Here is a 15,748-nt window from a genome sequence, read left to right on the forward strand (position 1 = left end):
TTGTTTATTTCATTAATAGGATTATTAAAATGTTAGACTATGATATTGGCATTAGGAGTTCCCGCCTAAAACTGTCTGCATTTTAAGGCAAGTCTTTGAAGACTTAACTAAAAAAGAATGTTAGTGCTGTGGCAGGGACTCTTGGGGAACAGGGAGGTCTTTGCACCCATCTTGAAATCACACTACACAGGCAGCCAGACACTCCATCTGCTCCCATGTCCAGCCATAAAGTGCCCCAACCTTCAAACTTAAAAAGCTTTTGAACCTTAACCTGCCTTTCTCTCTAAAACAGTTAAAAATAACAGCAGACATCATATACCTGCTTCTGAGGTATTTTCCAACTTAAATGCTAACAGCATCTAGAATCAGAAGAAAATTCTGCAAGTGATTTTTTTCCTGTGTCTTTTGTTGTCGTTGATCTCTCCCTTTGGACAGTGAGCTCCTTGGAAGGTAACACTGTGTCTCATCCCCAGCACCCAGCCCTGTGCTAGCACACGTTACCCTCGGTGAAGCTTGAACACATGAATAAACAAATACAGAAATGGCTCAGAGATAATGTGAAGGAAAAAAATTGGAAAATAGGCTGTGCCAAGCCTTTCAAGTTAGTATTTTCTTTAAGTAAAATATTACTTCTCTGGTGCTACCACACTTCATGCTACAGATTTATCTAACACAGATATTCTCATCCACACGTAAAACACTCTGACGTCACAGTGAAACTATTCCTACCACAACTGATCTGGGTAAATCCAAGACCCTACAGGATTAAGAAAGATTCTTTTAGGAGCTCAATATAAGTGATTCTGTGGTGCAGGCCTCCAAGAAACGACACGGTCACGTCACTGGATTGCAATCAATCCAGGGACAAAAGATCAAATGCATTGCCCACAGACTGGCTCATCACAAAAGCAGCTCTGAACTTCCACCCAGACAGGCTTACGTTACTGAACAGTCAAATATTCCCTAGAGTGGAATGGATGTTAGATCCCTTCAAAGGAGAAAGAAGGCAACTGAGGGAAGTGGGATAAGGAGGGATGTGGGAGGAGGATCCAGAAGGGGAAAAGAACTGGGAAGCTTGCGATACGCTGGAAAAACTTTTTTTTTTTTTTTTTTTTTTTTAAAGAAGCCTGGGCTGGCCTCTTCTGCAGCCGCAGAGCTAAGACAATATAAGCCACCAGAGGGACCAGTCCTCAGAGAGGTGGTCCTATAGGAAAAGATTAGAGAGAGATACTAAAAGGTCAGTCTACGTCTAGGCTCCTTCAGACTAAAGAAGCACCACCGGCAAGGACTGGTGCCCTGGTCAGTAGAGAGACTACCAGACGCTCAGCGTTTTCCGGTGCACCAAACTTGCTTTCGAGAACATGTCATCATAAGTAACGAGGAGGGGCTTCTCATCCCAGAGCAGGCCTACCTCTGTAATCAGGACATATAACACTTCGTTTAGGGCAGGCTCCTGACCACAGGGGAAGAGCTTCTCCCGTTTTTATTCAGACTCCCCACCTTGGCTCAGTCATGTGCTGCAGACTACCATGTACATGTTGTATAATTATTTGGGGAGGGACACGATGTGCTGTCAAGGTGTGGTGTGTGGACCAGTGCCAGGCGTGAACTGCTTGTTACTGGTTCACAATGAGATACGTACAGAAATTGAGAGTATAAATTGAGCATTGGCTGAGACATCCCAGCACACCATCCGTGGGCTTGTACTTTGCATGCCTTTGTTGTTTTCTGTATTTCATTTTTCCAGTATTCATTTTTATTATATTTTATAAAAGGTACTGATCTGTGATAATTAGAAATACAAAAAAAAATATTTTAAGACCATAACACTGGTCCTTTACCGTAGTGTGTGCCAACACTGCCCACAGGCTAGCCAACGCCGCTCTGCTGAAGGGCAGTAACCAGAGCTAGAACTGTGAGCGTCTGGAGTTTCCCTTTTGCACTCTGAAAGGAAGGGACCTCGTTCTCTGCTCCTCTGTCCATCTAGCCTCTCCCTGCTTCCTGGTGTGACAGGTGCAAACAAAGACGAGTTCCAAAAGAACACAGGTAGTGTCCAGTGCGTGGGGACATGTTCAGGACACACACTGTTTTCATTCTTCACAGGCAGAACCCCCAAAGAACTGTGCCCTCAACAGAAAGAAGGAATTTTGCCACGAAACCCATTAGAAAAACTCCTTGGGAAACTGTAATATCCAGTCACTGTGGACTCGTCCTCCCTGGCTGCCGGCTAAGACAATATTGACAGGTATTGAGTCATTCTATTGGGCTTCAGTTGGTGTAAAAGTAAAGGCCCCAAAATACACTTAACACACCCAGTTCCCAAAGGTTAGAATATAGGTGAAAAACACTGTGGGAACCTGATACTGAGTGATGCAGGGGTTCCTGACATGGAAAGTAGGAAGTAAACAACAGCTCCATATACATTTCTGGATGATTACTACCCACGCCATGCAATGAGCAGAGCATGCTGGGTACATCTAACATCTTTATTCTAGCCTTCCGGACCTTATCTCATCTATGTTATAATAATATAATTATAATGGGACCTGGAAATTGCAGATTTTCCGGCTTCCTGAGAAATGCTAAGTGGTTCGCACGCCTCATTTCATTTTATCTCACAACATCCTGGTGAGGCAGCTCTGTTCTGGTGTACAAATGAGACCAGAAAGACTTTCTGAGGTCACACAAGGAATGCAGAAAACAATGGAGACACCAACTGTGGAAACTCAATAGCCTCGAATTGAGGAAGAGGTGGTGTAAAATCCACCAGCTCACATGGGGTCATGAGGAAAATGAGTCGGGCCATTGGGGCATTGGCACCTCTGTCCCTCAGGCCCTTTGAGAAGAAAGAAATTCCTGGGAGAACAGAAGTCAGACCCAGATAAAACTGTGCAGTGAGCCACGTGTGACTCTGTAACCCCTGAAATCTTCTCCTTTCTCCTCCGGTGGCACTTGTGTCCTCTTCCCTTAGTCAGTGCTCTGGTGTCCCCATCCCATCCCCATCAAGCCTGGCTCTTAGGAACTGCTCTCAAATCCTTGGTGGTAAATCTAAATGACTGTGTTCTCACTCCCAGAGTTTCTCTCATTTAAGGTCTCGTCTCTCCCTACGGAAGGAAGGCAGGCTTTCATCCCCTTAGGGGGTTGCAAGCAGCTGGTAAATGGGGAGTCACCAAGGCGAAAGGGGTAGGGTCATCTTCACAGCCCGTCCTGAGCTTCCTGAAACAGCTCCTTGGATGTGAAATCCCATGCTTCCATTCATGAGCATGCACCATGTACAATCAGCTACTTTATAGGAAGGATGCACAAACGGACGTTTTAATTGGCCAGAGGACAACATGCATGGAAAACACCAAAATATCAGGACTGAAAACCCAAGGACAACCTACATCTGAAGAAAGCGTTTACTGGGTACCTACTGTTGAGTGCCTGGTATCCTACACACATCGTCACTAATTCTCGCCACAGCCTTCCCTGGTATGTATTACCATATTTAATAAAAGAGACACAGAGAGGTTACGTGATTTGTCCCTGGTCAAGGGGCTAGTAACTGGCATAGTCAGTTCACGTCGGTCTGGCTCCCAGGCTTGAGCTTCCTCCATTGCACCAGGCTGTTACGATTTTATCATAACTCATCTCTTCCCTGAAATGACTTATTCCCCTATATTCATTTTAGAGTACCTCTTCATTCTACTTTAAGGAAAAATCCTCGGTACAGATAAAAAAGCTATTGTTGGTGCTGGGAGACATCACCACTTAATATTTTAAGTTTATTTAATATTCAGATTTGTTAGAAATTCTGGAAGTGGGGAGCGCGTACTACTCAGGCTTTGTCCACATCGGGCCCCAAATTTTCTCATCCCTGCCCTCTTCCCCGTACCCACGAGACCAGTTGGGCATTTGCACTCAGAGCCCACCATTTTGCCTGTACCGCACACAAAGCCATGAATCCCACATGCAGCAGCTCTGTCTTACCTTGGGCTTGCTGGTGCTACATCTTCTTCTGGCTCTTCTACAACACCGGTGAGCTCTGGGGGAAGGAAAGCATCTCTGTTGACATTATTCACCCAGCTTTCCTTTGCCCCGCTTTCTCTGTCCTTACTCTGTTCAGCTGAAACAGGAAACAATGAAGACAGGAAGGTTATCTCTCCCCTCTGTGACCTACACCTTTCAGATCAGCTCTTATCACTGAAGGCTGGGACCTGAACTTCAGGCCTTCCCTGAGTGCCGAGGCAATCACTAATGAGTCTGAGTATTCAGGATCGGAATTCTATCTGCAAGAGAAGTCAGGAGATTGCGCTGATGTTCCCCCTGCCCCAAGTAGAGTCTGCTGAGAGCACGGGTGTAATTTTAAATGTGCAGGTAACTCCAAAGACAACTGAAGCAAATTCGGACTGCCTCTAAGTGAATCTGACTTGAACCGGAGTCAGGACCAAATGTGTCTGGCCAGGGGACGCTCAGGGAAGGGATCCTCTCTGACAGAAGCACCATCTGCCAAGCATTTTCTGAACATTTACAATGTGCCTGACCTGAGGCTGGGCTCTGGGATACACAGAGGAATGAACGCGTCTAGTCTGGAATGTCCCTCTCCACTGCCTCTTCTTCCTTTGGATGTCTCTACACATCCAAATTCTGCTTACTCCTCATGACCCAGCTCAGATGCCAGGGCCCACACAACACCTCTGTGCTCCCTCTTCAGCGAATAACCTCTTTTGCCTCTAAACACACAGGACCGCACCTCTTGAATAACTAGTATCGATGGAGTGATGACAGTTCCAGGCATAGAGCTGAGTTCTTTGCGCGCATTATCCTGTGAGGAGGGAGTGACTTTCCAAGTTTGCAGATTTGGAAACTGAGGATCCCAGAGTTCAAGAAACTTCCCTAAGGCCGCGTAGCCAGTAAGTGCCAGGAATACTTTCATCCATGTTAAGAAGATGAAGTAATACGAGGGCTCCCAATTTCTGAATATATTCACATTCCAGGGTGGATATTCCCCACAAGTCTCTTTATACAAGTCTAGGTTTTTCAATTACAAAATGGAGTACACAGTACTCACCTGTACCCCTCAAGATTTCTGAAGGTCTGCATGGCTTTGGAAATCAAGAGCCTTGTGAGCAACACATGACACAAACTAAGCAGCCAGTCCTAATGGCCAAGGACTGTGGCTCTGAGTCAGAAAGACTGAAATCCCACCTCTGCCATTTGCCAGCTATATGACCTTGGGCGTACAGAACTGTCCATACCCCATATATAGAATGGGGATAATAAAACCTACCTTACGAGATTCCTGCCACAATTAGAAATAATAGACAGTAAATGCCTATCATATATTAGACGTTCAAAAGGTGGTTGTTATTCTCTGTATCGAGTACAGGCTAGCTCTAGACAGGGGCTGTTCGCAGGGATCAAAATTTATACTGACTAGTGCAGAGTTAAAGAAGGCACCAGTGAATATTTAATAAACTCGACAGAATTCTTAAGAGGCCCTCAAAATACTGTCTTTACGGTCCTTTAAATGATGTACGTGGTTGACTAAAGAAGTACCAGATGTCAAGGTGATTGAGCAGGGAGGCTTATCTTTTTCTGTCTAAGCTCTTCACCCTATTCAGGAGAAAAGGTTCTGAAATCTTCAGAGTTAGAAACCAAAGAAAGAAGAGGTGGTAGATCCTTATAAACCTTGAGTGTCTGTGCTACTGCTACTCAACACGGCATCTAAAGGGCTTCCTTTGTCCTTCTGCACCCCACTGAGCCACTCAGCGCCACCCTCATCCATCCAAATGCAGGGCAAGGAAATTTGAAGCTAGAGGGCTACACGTTATACAAAGTGTACCTTTAAATGATCTCCGTGGGCAGAGGTTCTGACACCCTTCCCTTCTCCCAACTCCACCTTCCCAAACAAATGCTGGCTGCAGGTGTGCCAGCCAAATCAGCTCACCTGCTACCTGGAGCCTCTTCTTTCTCATGGATGCTCTGATGATATCTGTGCCGTGGATTTTGTCTCTGTGCCTTTTTGCTTTGGCTTCATAAAACCACTGGCCACTCATATTCTTCAGCTGCTGGTCATCCTTTATTTTTTCAGGCAAATGTCTACAAAAGGAGAAGAGCTTTACTTTGCTGAGAACGCACAGTAAATAAATGAGTTCATTATGACACTGCATAGAGCAATTTGTAAACACGCAGCCAAAATGAAGCTCTCACTATTTTAGAAGATTCCATAAACCTCCCAGATGACTCACACATGTATATTCCCCTTTGACTGACAAGTCAGAGAAGCCGGGGCCAACATTGGTTAGAAATTCAAAGACTTAATCCATGATCCCCAGATAATGTCTGAAATGTCTCGAGGGCAGATTCACTTATTGGCCAGTCTTCTGTGCTCACTGTTCAAAATGCAAACACCCCGGGGAGAGATGACATAGTAAGCTTCCCCAAGCCTTGGTGTCCTTATCTGCAAGAAGGGGTTAATAATGGTAACCCACTTCATGGGGTTGCTATGAAGATTAAATTAGCTTATGCATGTCAGCCACCCTCTGCACATGCCTGGCACCTATTAAACACTCACTGACCGACCAGTGGAGTAGTTATCAGCTTATCAGTCCTTTTCATTTTGGTGAAATGAGTTTATCGGAGACTTTCCTGGAAGCCTGTAGGAGACAGCACATGATATCGCGGGGTCTTAATGTCAGGGGCATGAATACTGACTGAAAAGGCAGGCTGGAATCAAGAAGGATCAAAATTATGTGGGTGGGGTAGGGAGCGGAGGCAAAGGCAGAGGCCAATTCTTTTTATGCAGATATTGCTTTTAAGGGTTCCACAATCATTCCTACTCACTGAAAAGCTAACACCTAACCAGCAAACCAAGTACTGTCCTCCTTAAAACGTCCCTAATTTATAGTGGCTGGAAAAACACTGTTCTGCTTCGCAATTCTTTTAACCTCTGCATCTCTCTATCCATCTCAATAAAATGAGAACCACGAAATCTATCTTTTCTTATTCATAGAGATGTACTTAGAATAAAGTAGAATAAAAACCTCAGGGAGACTTTGAACTCTTGTAAGATGATGCGCTACATAAATCCAAGAGGATTTGATGACTGTCATTCAGGCTAATATGCACGCATCCCTACGTAGCAAATCTACGCATTTTAACCAGAGAACGTGTATGGTGGCCATACCAGGGGGAAGGCAAGGCTGTGCATGAGGGATGTACACAGGTATCCCCGGGAGTGGGAGAAGCGGGCGGTACAGTCATCCTGGGTCTAGCAAGGTTGTTTCCTGTCTCCCATGTGTGCCTGGAGAGGGTTTTTCCACAGGGTCCAACTCTCTGCTGGAATTTCCTCTCCTCTGCCAACTACCTATCCCACACACGCCTAGTCACAACCCTTGGACACACACTCTCGTGACAGCCCATCACCAAATCCTGACAGGGAGTGTCATCACTCCGTGGTTCTGCATCACCAGCGAGGGTATAGTTCTTATTAGACGTTTCTAATGCTTTCCCGTTGCCTAAATTTTCAGCAGAGCAAACAACCCTCCTGGGCTGCTGATGGAGCTTGTGCTTTCTCCTCCCTAAAGGACCAAGTTTTAAGTTCAATTCCAGAAGAGAGAAGTTCTTTTAGCTCGCCCAATTAGAGAGTGAGTCCCTAGGGGCCGGGCCTGTACTCAATACCTCTTTGCTTGGTGTCTGGACAACAGTGCTTGTGGAGTGAAGGACGATCTATCATATGAGGCCCCTGACCACCTGGCTTCGGGAGACCTTTTCAGATTCATTTTCCAGCACCTACACAGTGCCCTGACTTGCCAGCACACTAGCCTTCTTACTGCTCTCCAAAATGTTCTTTCATGACCTCTGTAAACATTAGAAGCAGGAAAGTGTGGCAGAAAGACTATGGGCTTTGAAGTCACCCAAAATGAGGTCCAAATCCCAGTTCTGAGCTTTCCTAGATGTGACCTTGGGCAGGTTACGGAACCCTCAGTTTCCTTAATTGTAAAGATAGGGAAAAATAAGACCTCCTCTGCAGGACTCCTGGGATGATCAAAAGAAGTGTTTATCTGAAACTAATAAAAAAATAAAATAAAAAAGTGTTTATCTGAAAGTATCTAACAGGAGTACCTGGATCTTTGTAAAAGGTCAATAAGTGTGAATTCCTTCGGGATGTCTTTCCCTCCTTCTCTGTCTGCATGCTGCTCCTCATGCTAGATCCAGCTCACATACCACCTTGCTGGGGAAGCCTTCCCCAATTCCCGAGGGCACAGTTCCACTCGCCATTATTCTCCATGCTCCCACAGTACCTCCATGACAGCACCTCCCACACTGTATTCCAATGGTCTATTTGCACATCTGTCTCATCCACTAATCTGTCAACTCTGCAGACTCCTTGAAGGTGAGGACTACATCTTAATCACTTTTATAATGCCAGCACGTAGCACAGAGACTGGCACAAAGCTGATACCTCAAGGCTGTTTGTTGAGTGAATAAATCAGTGAACAAATAAGTGCTCAGCAACCATCCCAGTCTGAGTCAGGCAAGAGATAAGCGAGACCCTATCACTGCTGGGGCTGAGTGAACCATACTCTGTCACAACGGCCATGCCTTCTCCAGATGAGGCAGGATATCTCATCTTTCAGCAGAATAGGAAAAACCATGATGAAATATGGCATCGATCATCATCTTTTTAAAAGAAACCACAAACACTCATACCATAACAGCTCTCAATTTCTCCTCATGAGATTTACTTACTTATTTTTGTTGTTCAACTGAAAGAAATTTTGTGTGGTTCCTTGTGCAATTCTTGATCTGCTCCTGCCTAAATTACTGCCTACAAGCCTCTTCTCATGCTAAGCGTTCACTGCACAAGGGGAGTCGGGCTCACTGAAACACAGGGCCCCTGGAAAAGTCAGGAGCCACTGGAGTAAGGAATTAAGGGTGGGTTTCGGGCTAATTTCTTATAAGTGGCAGAAGAATAGGAAATTCTTTCAAATTCAATAGGTGCAATTATGTATATCATCACTGCTAGATTTAATGAATTCCTCTTTCTATCTTAGTCATTTGAAATATTTTATAGATGACTTCATACATTTTGTAAAGATGTAGATCATTAAAACAAAACAAAACAAAAATACTGCAAAGATGGTGCTGTTAAAATCTCTACCGACCCACGCTGATCTCTTATTTTTTCTGAACTCTAATCACACCAATCAAATTAGCGTTTGGTTCTCTAATCGTCGTATCATTTAGTTGAAGGTGAAAAAGGGTAAGTTTCTTGGGACTGACTTTTTATCCTCTCCACACATGCTCGTTGTGCTTTGTGGAGAGAGATGCTTAATGAAAACCCAAGGGCTGGTGGGCAGCCGTGGAAGCAGAAGAAGAGCACTCAGCATGGAGAGGACCCTGTCCTGCCGCCCTCCAGGCAGAACATGCTGGTCACTCCTGTATCCGTGCTGCTAATACACACATAGCATTTGTTTTGTCCTGGGTCCCATGCTGGGCAGCCAACATGCACCACCTCATTTAATGCTTACCATTTCACCACGATGTGTGAAGCATTTAGTCACTTGCCAAAGGTGGTCATCTTCCCTCTTCTGTATATGAAAGGTCACATCGGCTCATTTGTTCATTCACTAATTCATGAATCCCCTGTCATATGTCAGGCCTATGCTTGGAATTGTGCATAAGAAATCAATCTACAGCCCTAAGTGCCAGTGTCAACTCCTGTGGTGCAGAGAGTGTGGGCACTTCCAGAGGAAAGCCAGAAGAGCAGAGACACTTTCCCTTCAGCCTGCCCCACTTTTCTCCATGTAATCACAGACCACACCCCAGCGTCCAGCTTTTCATCTTTATTAGACAAAGTCCTAACATCACAGACAGAGCCTGCTTGATATTATCTGGTCACCTGTGTATATAACAGGAATCAGCAGCTTGACCGGAGAAGCTGACCGGGCCATTCCCCCGCCCTTTTTTTTTTTTTTAACCCCTCACTATAGATGGTTAGACTATGTGATTTGAAAGTACTCTTAGATGTTCATTTTGAATGTGAAAGCTGGAAAAGACCGTAGAGTGTTAACAATGGCCTCCCTTTATAGATGAAACAAATGAGATCCAGAGAAGTTAAGAGGTTTACTCAAGGTCACATAGAGCTGAGACCGGAAGCCAGCCTGACTCCTGGCCAACGCTCTTTCCACTGCCCCATTCTGCCTCTGAGAGCCAAACATGATTTTGGTTTCTAAGATGGCTATCACACTTTACCCTTTCTGCGAAGGAATTCAACCTTTGATAGAGAATCTGAAAACCAACACATGTGAAAATGAAATAAATTGCACATGTTCCTTACAGTGGAAAATGAGAGGCAACGTGTGTGCCTGTGTCATAGACACATCATAGATCCCCCTAATCTGCTGAGAGATAGCACAACATGTGAGAAGCACATCCTTTGTAGTTTGATATGCAAGGCTTCCATCTTGCAGGGCACTTAACCTCTTCCACCCCATTTCCTCACTGCTGAGTGGGTTCAGCTACACCACTATGCAGACGAACGGGAGAAATGTATGTGAAGCTCTACGTACAATGTAGTTCGTTGACAAATGTTGGTTCCTTTCCCCTTTGCTTTGGCAGAAACCATCACGAGAGGTCCTGGAAAGCAGTTCTTCAATGACAACTGCCTTCATTTAAAAGAAACTATGTCTTAAGGAAGCAGCTGAGCATCCTAAGATGTGGTCGCGGCTGAGATGGTATCCACTGTGAGACCGCCCGTCGTCGTAGATGTGGTTGTGTATGCCCGGGGTGGGGAACGTGGTACTGATGGTGCACAGATGCATGTGGGCAATGATTTCCTGCTGGCAGTGTGACGCACAGCACAGGAAACACCACCTCTAGAGTGTGTTATTTTCAAACCATAAAAGACTAAAATTACATATGTGTATGTATGGTGATGTTTCTTAAAAAACAGAGGGGGTGGCAAGGGAGAGAGTAAAAGAATCCATCTCGATCTGCTTCATTGCTGCTTTGTGAAATATTTCCAGCTGGCAGTTAGGGAAGCAAGCTGGGTAGAGACGCACGGTAATAACTGGGCCCAGCCCTTGAGGCTACAGGTAGAGAGGCAGCATGAAAGACAATGGTGGTGGCAACAGTGGCCTGGAACTACCCCCAGAGATACCACAATGCACATTCCCTTGGGTTCAAGAGTGTTTTCTACCATTAACAGGTTGAGTGAAACTGGACAGGTCCCCTGTATGACACTCATTTTTCTCACACATGATATCAGGATGGGAGGTAACTTACAGACTAAATCATTTCCAAAGTGTCTTGAAATGAACTTGGGTGTGAACAATTCAAAGCACTGGATATATCAGGCATGACAAAAGATTTCAGCTTGAATGCCAAATCTCATCTGCAGCCATACTGAAAAGGATTCTGAGGCAGGGTCTGGTCTTAGTGGGCAACGGTGCTAAGGGACAACCCTTTAGCAATGGCCTGGTGGCTACAGGAGGATTCTACTCCAAAGTCCATAATGAATTAGCATGTGAAGGAACAGTCTCGATTTTAGCTGCCTTTTCAATGACGTTTTGCTTAAGTTAATATTATAATTACATAATTTATGTTTCTAAAGCCACATACCATTACTGTGTTTCCCCGAAAATAAGACCTAACCGGAAAATAAGTCCTAGCATGATTTTTCAGGATGACATCCCCTGAATATAAGACCTAATTCGTCTTTTGGAGCAAAAATTAATGTAAGACCTAGTCTTATTTTCGGGGAAACATGGTAATAGAAACACGGGGCATTATAAAATCATGTTAGGGAAACAAATTGAGATTTTAAATTTGCAATTGATAATCCATTGCGTGTATGAAGGCCATTACATAGTAAATTTCTTGAGGGCTGAGTCCATGTTTCAATCACCCTAGAATTATCTTCATATCATTGTCCATAGCAATTCCCTATACTTAATAGGTGCTCACTTAAATTTCACTGCATTAAATAATTGAGAATTTTTAGCAATAATTTCCTCCTAAGGAATCAGACTACTAACCAGAGACTTCTGTCCTTTTGTACAGGCATAATTGGAATGGTGAATATGGGAATTAAAACATATTCATTGCCTATTATGAGCTGAGAAGATTAAGAATTACTCTACTTAATCTTGGCTTTACTCTTTTAACTTTCGCACTGTGGTCATTCCCAGTCTCTGAGTTGAGACTCAGAGGAATTAAGTAATCTGCCCAACAAACGACAATTGATGAGTGGTGAGGATAGGACTCAAGCTCATGTCAGTTTTAACTCCAAGGTCCATGTTGGAGAATTCTTTCCCTATATAGTCCTCACTGATTTTCTCGGGGGCGGCGGGGAATGATGATGATGATGATGAAGAACAGCATGAGGCAGAGGGAACAATACTGGACCAAGAGCTGTTCTTCTTCTGGCTTTGGTACTGATTTGCTGTGTGACCCTGAGCAAGTCACTTCCCCTCTCTGGGCTTTACCATCTTTATCAGTAAAATAACTGATGTGTACCAAAAATATCTCTTTTCCAGAGCTATTAAGCTGTAACTCTGATGGAAGAGCCAAAGACAAACAGCTGGGAATAGTGAAAGGGATAGAAAGCAACAACCCACTGAACAGTATTTTTGGAAATCAGAGACCTAGCTCTGGTCCACCAGCCCAGAAGCAGAACAACCTCCTTATGAATCCCTCCTTATGAACCATCCTTATGAATCCCTTCAGTCCTAAAGCAAAGAGGGGGTCAAAGCACAAGTCCTCTTGTGGAGCAAGCCATGGGTTGGACCTCTTTCAGTGTCCATGGCTATAGGTCTCATGCCCATCTGCCCCTCTGCATGCTGTCACTCCTCCCCAGGCTCAGGGTCCTGGACCTGCCCATGGCCAGTCCACATGAGGTGCTTGGACCTAACTAAAAGGTCCCCCAGAATGGTGGTGGTAAACTGGGCTTGACTCACCCAGATTTTTTACCACCCCAAGCCTTCTCCCTATTAGTTTACAAAAACAGAAAATCAAGGGCAGCACTAGTGGCAGCTGCTAGGACACCAAGAGAAACAGTGGATGGAAGGAGAGTCTGCAAATCCAGCGCTACGAATAAACTCAGCATTTCTGCTAGAACTGCAGACTGGATGGTGCCAGAGGCTATATAATCACACCCTTTACAAGACCCATTTCCATGCAGAACATTGCATTTTTTAAGGATATTTTCATCAACTACAGCAGGTACCCCAGAAACATCTCCACTCTATTCACACAGAATCACAGAACTACACAGAAGACTCAGCAGCCTGAAATGCCAGGGGCCAAGAACATACAGAAGGGAAAGAGGACAAATCTCTCTGCCTAACCTGGCTAGATAGAATTGCAAACCACACATAACACCTTGCAAGTGGGAGAAATTGAAGGAACTTGCAGAAATCCAATATTCAATCCTGACTTACTGAGATAGGAAGACCCAGGCCTTTCTTTTCAAGTCTCGCCATCTTGTCTTCTTAGAGGCTAAAGGAATTCCCACTTCCCGGTATGCTTTAAGAATCAACTGATATTTTCTCTGTGCCATCCCCTTCCCTTATTTCTAAAAATGGGTATAACAGTCCTGTCCTTCCAAATCTCAGGGTCACTGTGAGGTACATAAAAGGATAATATGCGTGAAAGAGATTTATAAACTGTGAATGGGTAAAAGATTAATCCTACCACGAGGCTCTGATGGCTGATCAGTGTAAATCCCCTGCCTCTCCTGAGGAAACTGCTCAAAGCACCCCCACTGAGAACGGGGAGCACTGCAGGTGACTTGTGGGAAGGAGCATGACAAGTAAGGAACCCTGTTCTCGTGATCTCCACTACCAACAGCGAGCCCCTGTCGACAGCCATCCCCTTTTCTATGGCCAGGTCCCAGGAGGGCCTGTCTGCTACTGTTTTCTCAGGGAGAGGAGGTGGAGTTAGTGAATCAGTACCTGAAGACCAGGATTTGATTCTCACTTCTGTCACCTACAGATTTTAGGAGCTCGGGCAAGTGACCTGACCTGTCTCTCAGTCAATTTCCTCACACATCAGAGTGGGCGAAATTATATCCTCCCACACCCCATCCCCAAATGCACAACTGTTGTGAGCTCAAAAGAAATGAATGTGTAAGAGCTTTGCAACTGGTAAGCACTGCCTATATATAAATTAGTATTAGTAGCCATACTCAGACACTCTGGAGGGCTTGAAGTGAATTTCAGCTCATTTCAGTTCATTTACAAAGCATCCATGTTCAGTTAGGGTCCAGATATGGGAAATGGTGCAAATAAATCCATTATTCATGATACTAGTGTCCCAGGGAGGAAGAATACGGCTTATGCTCCTTTGGGATAACTCCTGGGATGGGGACCGCGTTAATACTAACTTACATTCAGGAAGCCTTTCACTCCTTCAAAGCCCATGATTCCACAGGCAACAGGTGGCAGAGCCTGGACTCAAGCCCACTCCTTCAGCATCCTGGCCTTCTGCGCTTTCTACCAAGCGGGGAGTGAAAGTGGCACAAATTTGATGTGGAACATTTGGCTCCCTCCCAACAAGGACAGTGTGTCAGAGTTGCCTGCCACTCCTTTTTGTGGGAAACAAATGAAAAACTGTCTCCGTCCGAGCCATTTTCAATTGCTGCCGTAACCAATTTCTGAAAGTATGGAGAAATGTGAGCTACTTCTCACAGTTCAAATTTTTATTTCCTTTAAAAAAATTTTAGAAATGTAAAATATTTCCAACGTGGTTCATGATTCGGTGAAAATAAAGTGGGTTCAGCAAAAAGAAACCACGGATATAAATATACACACACATCCATGTATGTAGACGGATGTATGCGTTTGTATATATTTCATTTTTAATTCAGTGTGTAATAAGTTAAAGGAATTTAGTTAGGTTTTTCAATCAAGACGAGTCTTTCTGGCAGGAGTCCTGTGGGATAAATGAAGAGACACCAAAGAGGATAAAGTTCCATCCAGGAAGTGAACCTAAAATTGGAACCCATAAATTCAGGCTCCAAGTCAGAACCACCACTTACAGTTGAGGAGACAAAAAAAAAAAAAAAAAAAAGTGTCCCATCTTCTCACAGACCGGCCCCCGTTCCCAGGCCCCTTACCTGACTCTCTCTTCTTCAACTCTCTTCAGGGCAGCATCCCGCTGCAGAACCGTCATGATGGCCTCTTGCTCCTCCTCCGTCAGGAAACTTAAGTCAAGCATTTTGAAAGGCGTACGCAAAAATCACAGTAACAAATCTGACTGAAAATTCGGAAACCTGAACAACTCTGACGGTCGCCGGGCTGGTGAAAAAGATGTGAAAACAAAATGAAATAATATCTTGTTCAGTTCTGCAGCAAACGTCTTGTTTTGGCTCTCTAGAAGTTTTGGCTCGGTAGAAGGGGGCCACTTGCAAAATCCTAAGCGTCCTTTCTGGTGAGACAGTAGTGGTCTGTGGGACGTCAGCAAGAAGAGGCTCTCAGAAGGAAGCTGCATTCCTTGCCAGACAGGTCGCTTCTACAGCGGCATTTCCACTCACGCTCCCTCTCTGGACCAGCCTTAGACACAGTTTATTCTCCTTCCGCCCTCGTCATCAACGCGATGAGTGTCAGCAGCATCTGGGAATCACCTACCTGGGGAATCGTGAGACAGTAAACACCAGTGAGAGGCAGTTCCTACAAGCATTGCTTTTTATTACCACATTTAAAACATGCCTGGGGAAAAAAAAATGACCATGTGAGATGGTCTCTGAGATCAGGGAAAC

The 15,748-nt window shown here is 44.7% G+C and overlaps 1 protein-coding gene across 11 annotated transcripts in view; it reads right to left on the reverse strand.

The window, feature by feature from the left end:
- SYTL2 (synaptotagmin like 2) overlaps positions 1-15,748 on the reverse strand; it is a 104,317-nt gene that overhangs the window by 41,992 nt on the left and 46,577 nt on the right. For 9 of the 11 annotated variants that reach the window (XR_004424344.1, XM_033120203.1, XM_033120205.1 and 6 more), the window contains exons 2-4: positions 15,107-15,617; positions 5,933-6,084; positions 3,973-4,108 (exon numbers count right to left, since the gene is read on the reverse strand). Coding sequence is in view for 10 of the 11 variants with exons in the window: in XM_033120203.1 (XP_032976094.1) it covers positions 3,973-4,108; positions 5,933-6,084; positions 15,107-15,207 (389 nt within the window). In the remaining variant the exon portion in view is untranslated. The remainder of the gene's footprint in view (positions 1-3,972; positions 4,109-5,932; positions 6,085-15,106; positions 15,618-15,748) is intronic. The other 2 variants (XM_033120204.1, XM_033120199.1) reach the window with 1 other exon arrangement.

Source organism: Rhinolophus ferrumequinum, chromosome 11 (assembly GCF_004115265.2).
Source record: "Rhinolophus ferrumequinum isolate MPI-CBG mRhiFer1 chromosome 11, mRhiFer1_v1.p, whole genome shotgun sequence".
NCBI classification, from domain to species: Eukaryota; Metazoa; Chordata; class Mammalia; order Chiroptera; family Rhinolophidae; genus Rhinolophus; species Rhinolophus ferrumequinum.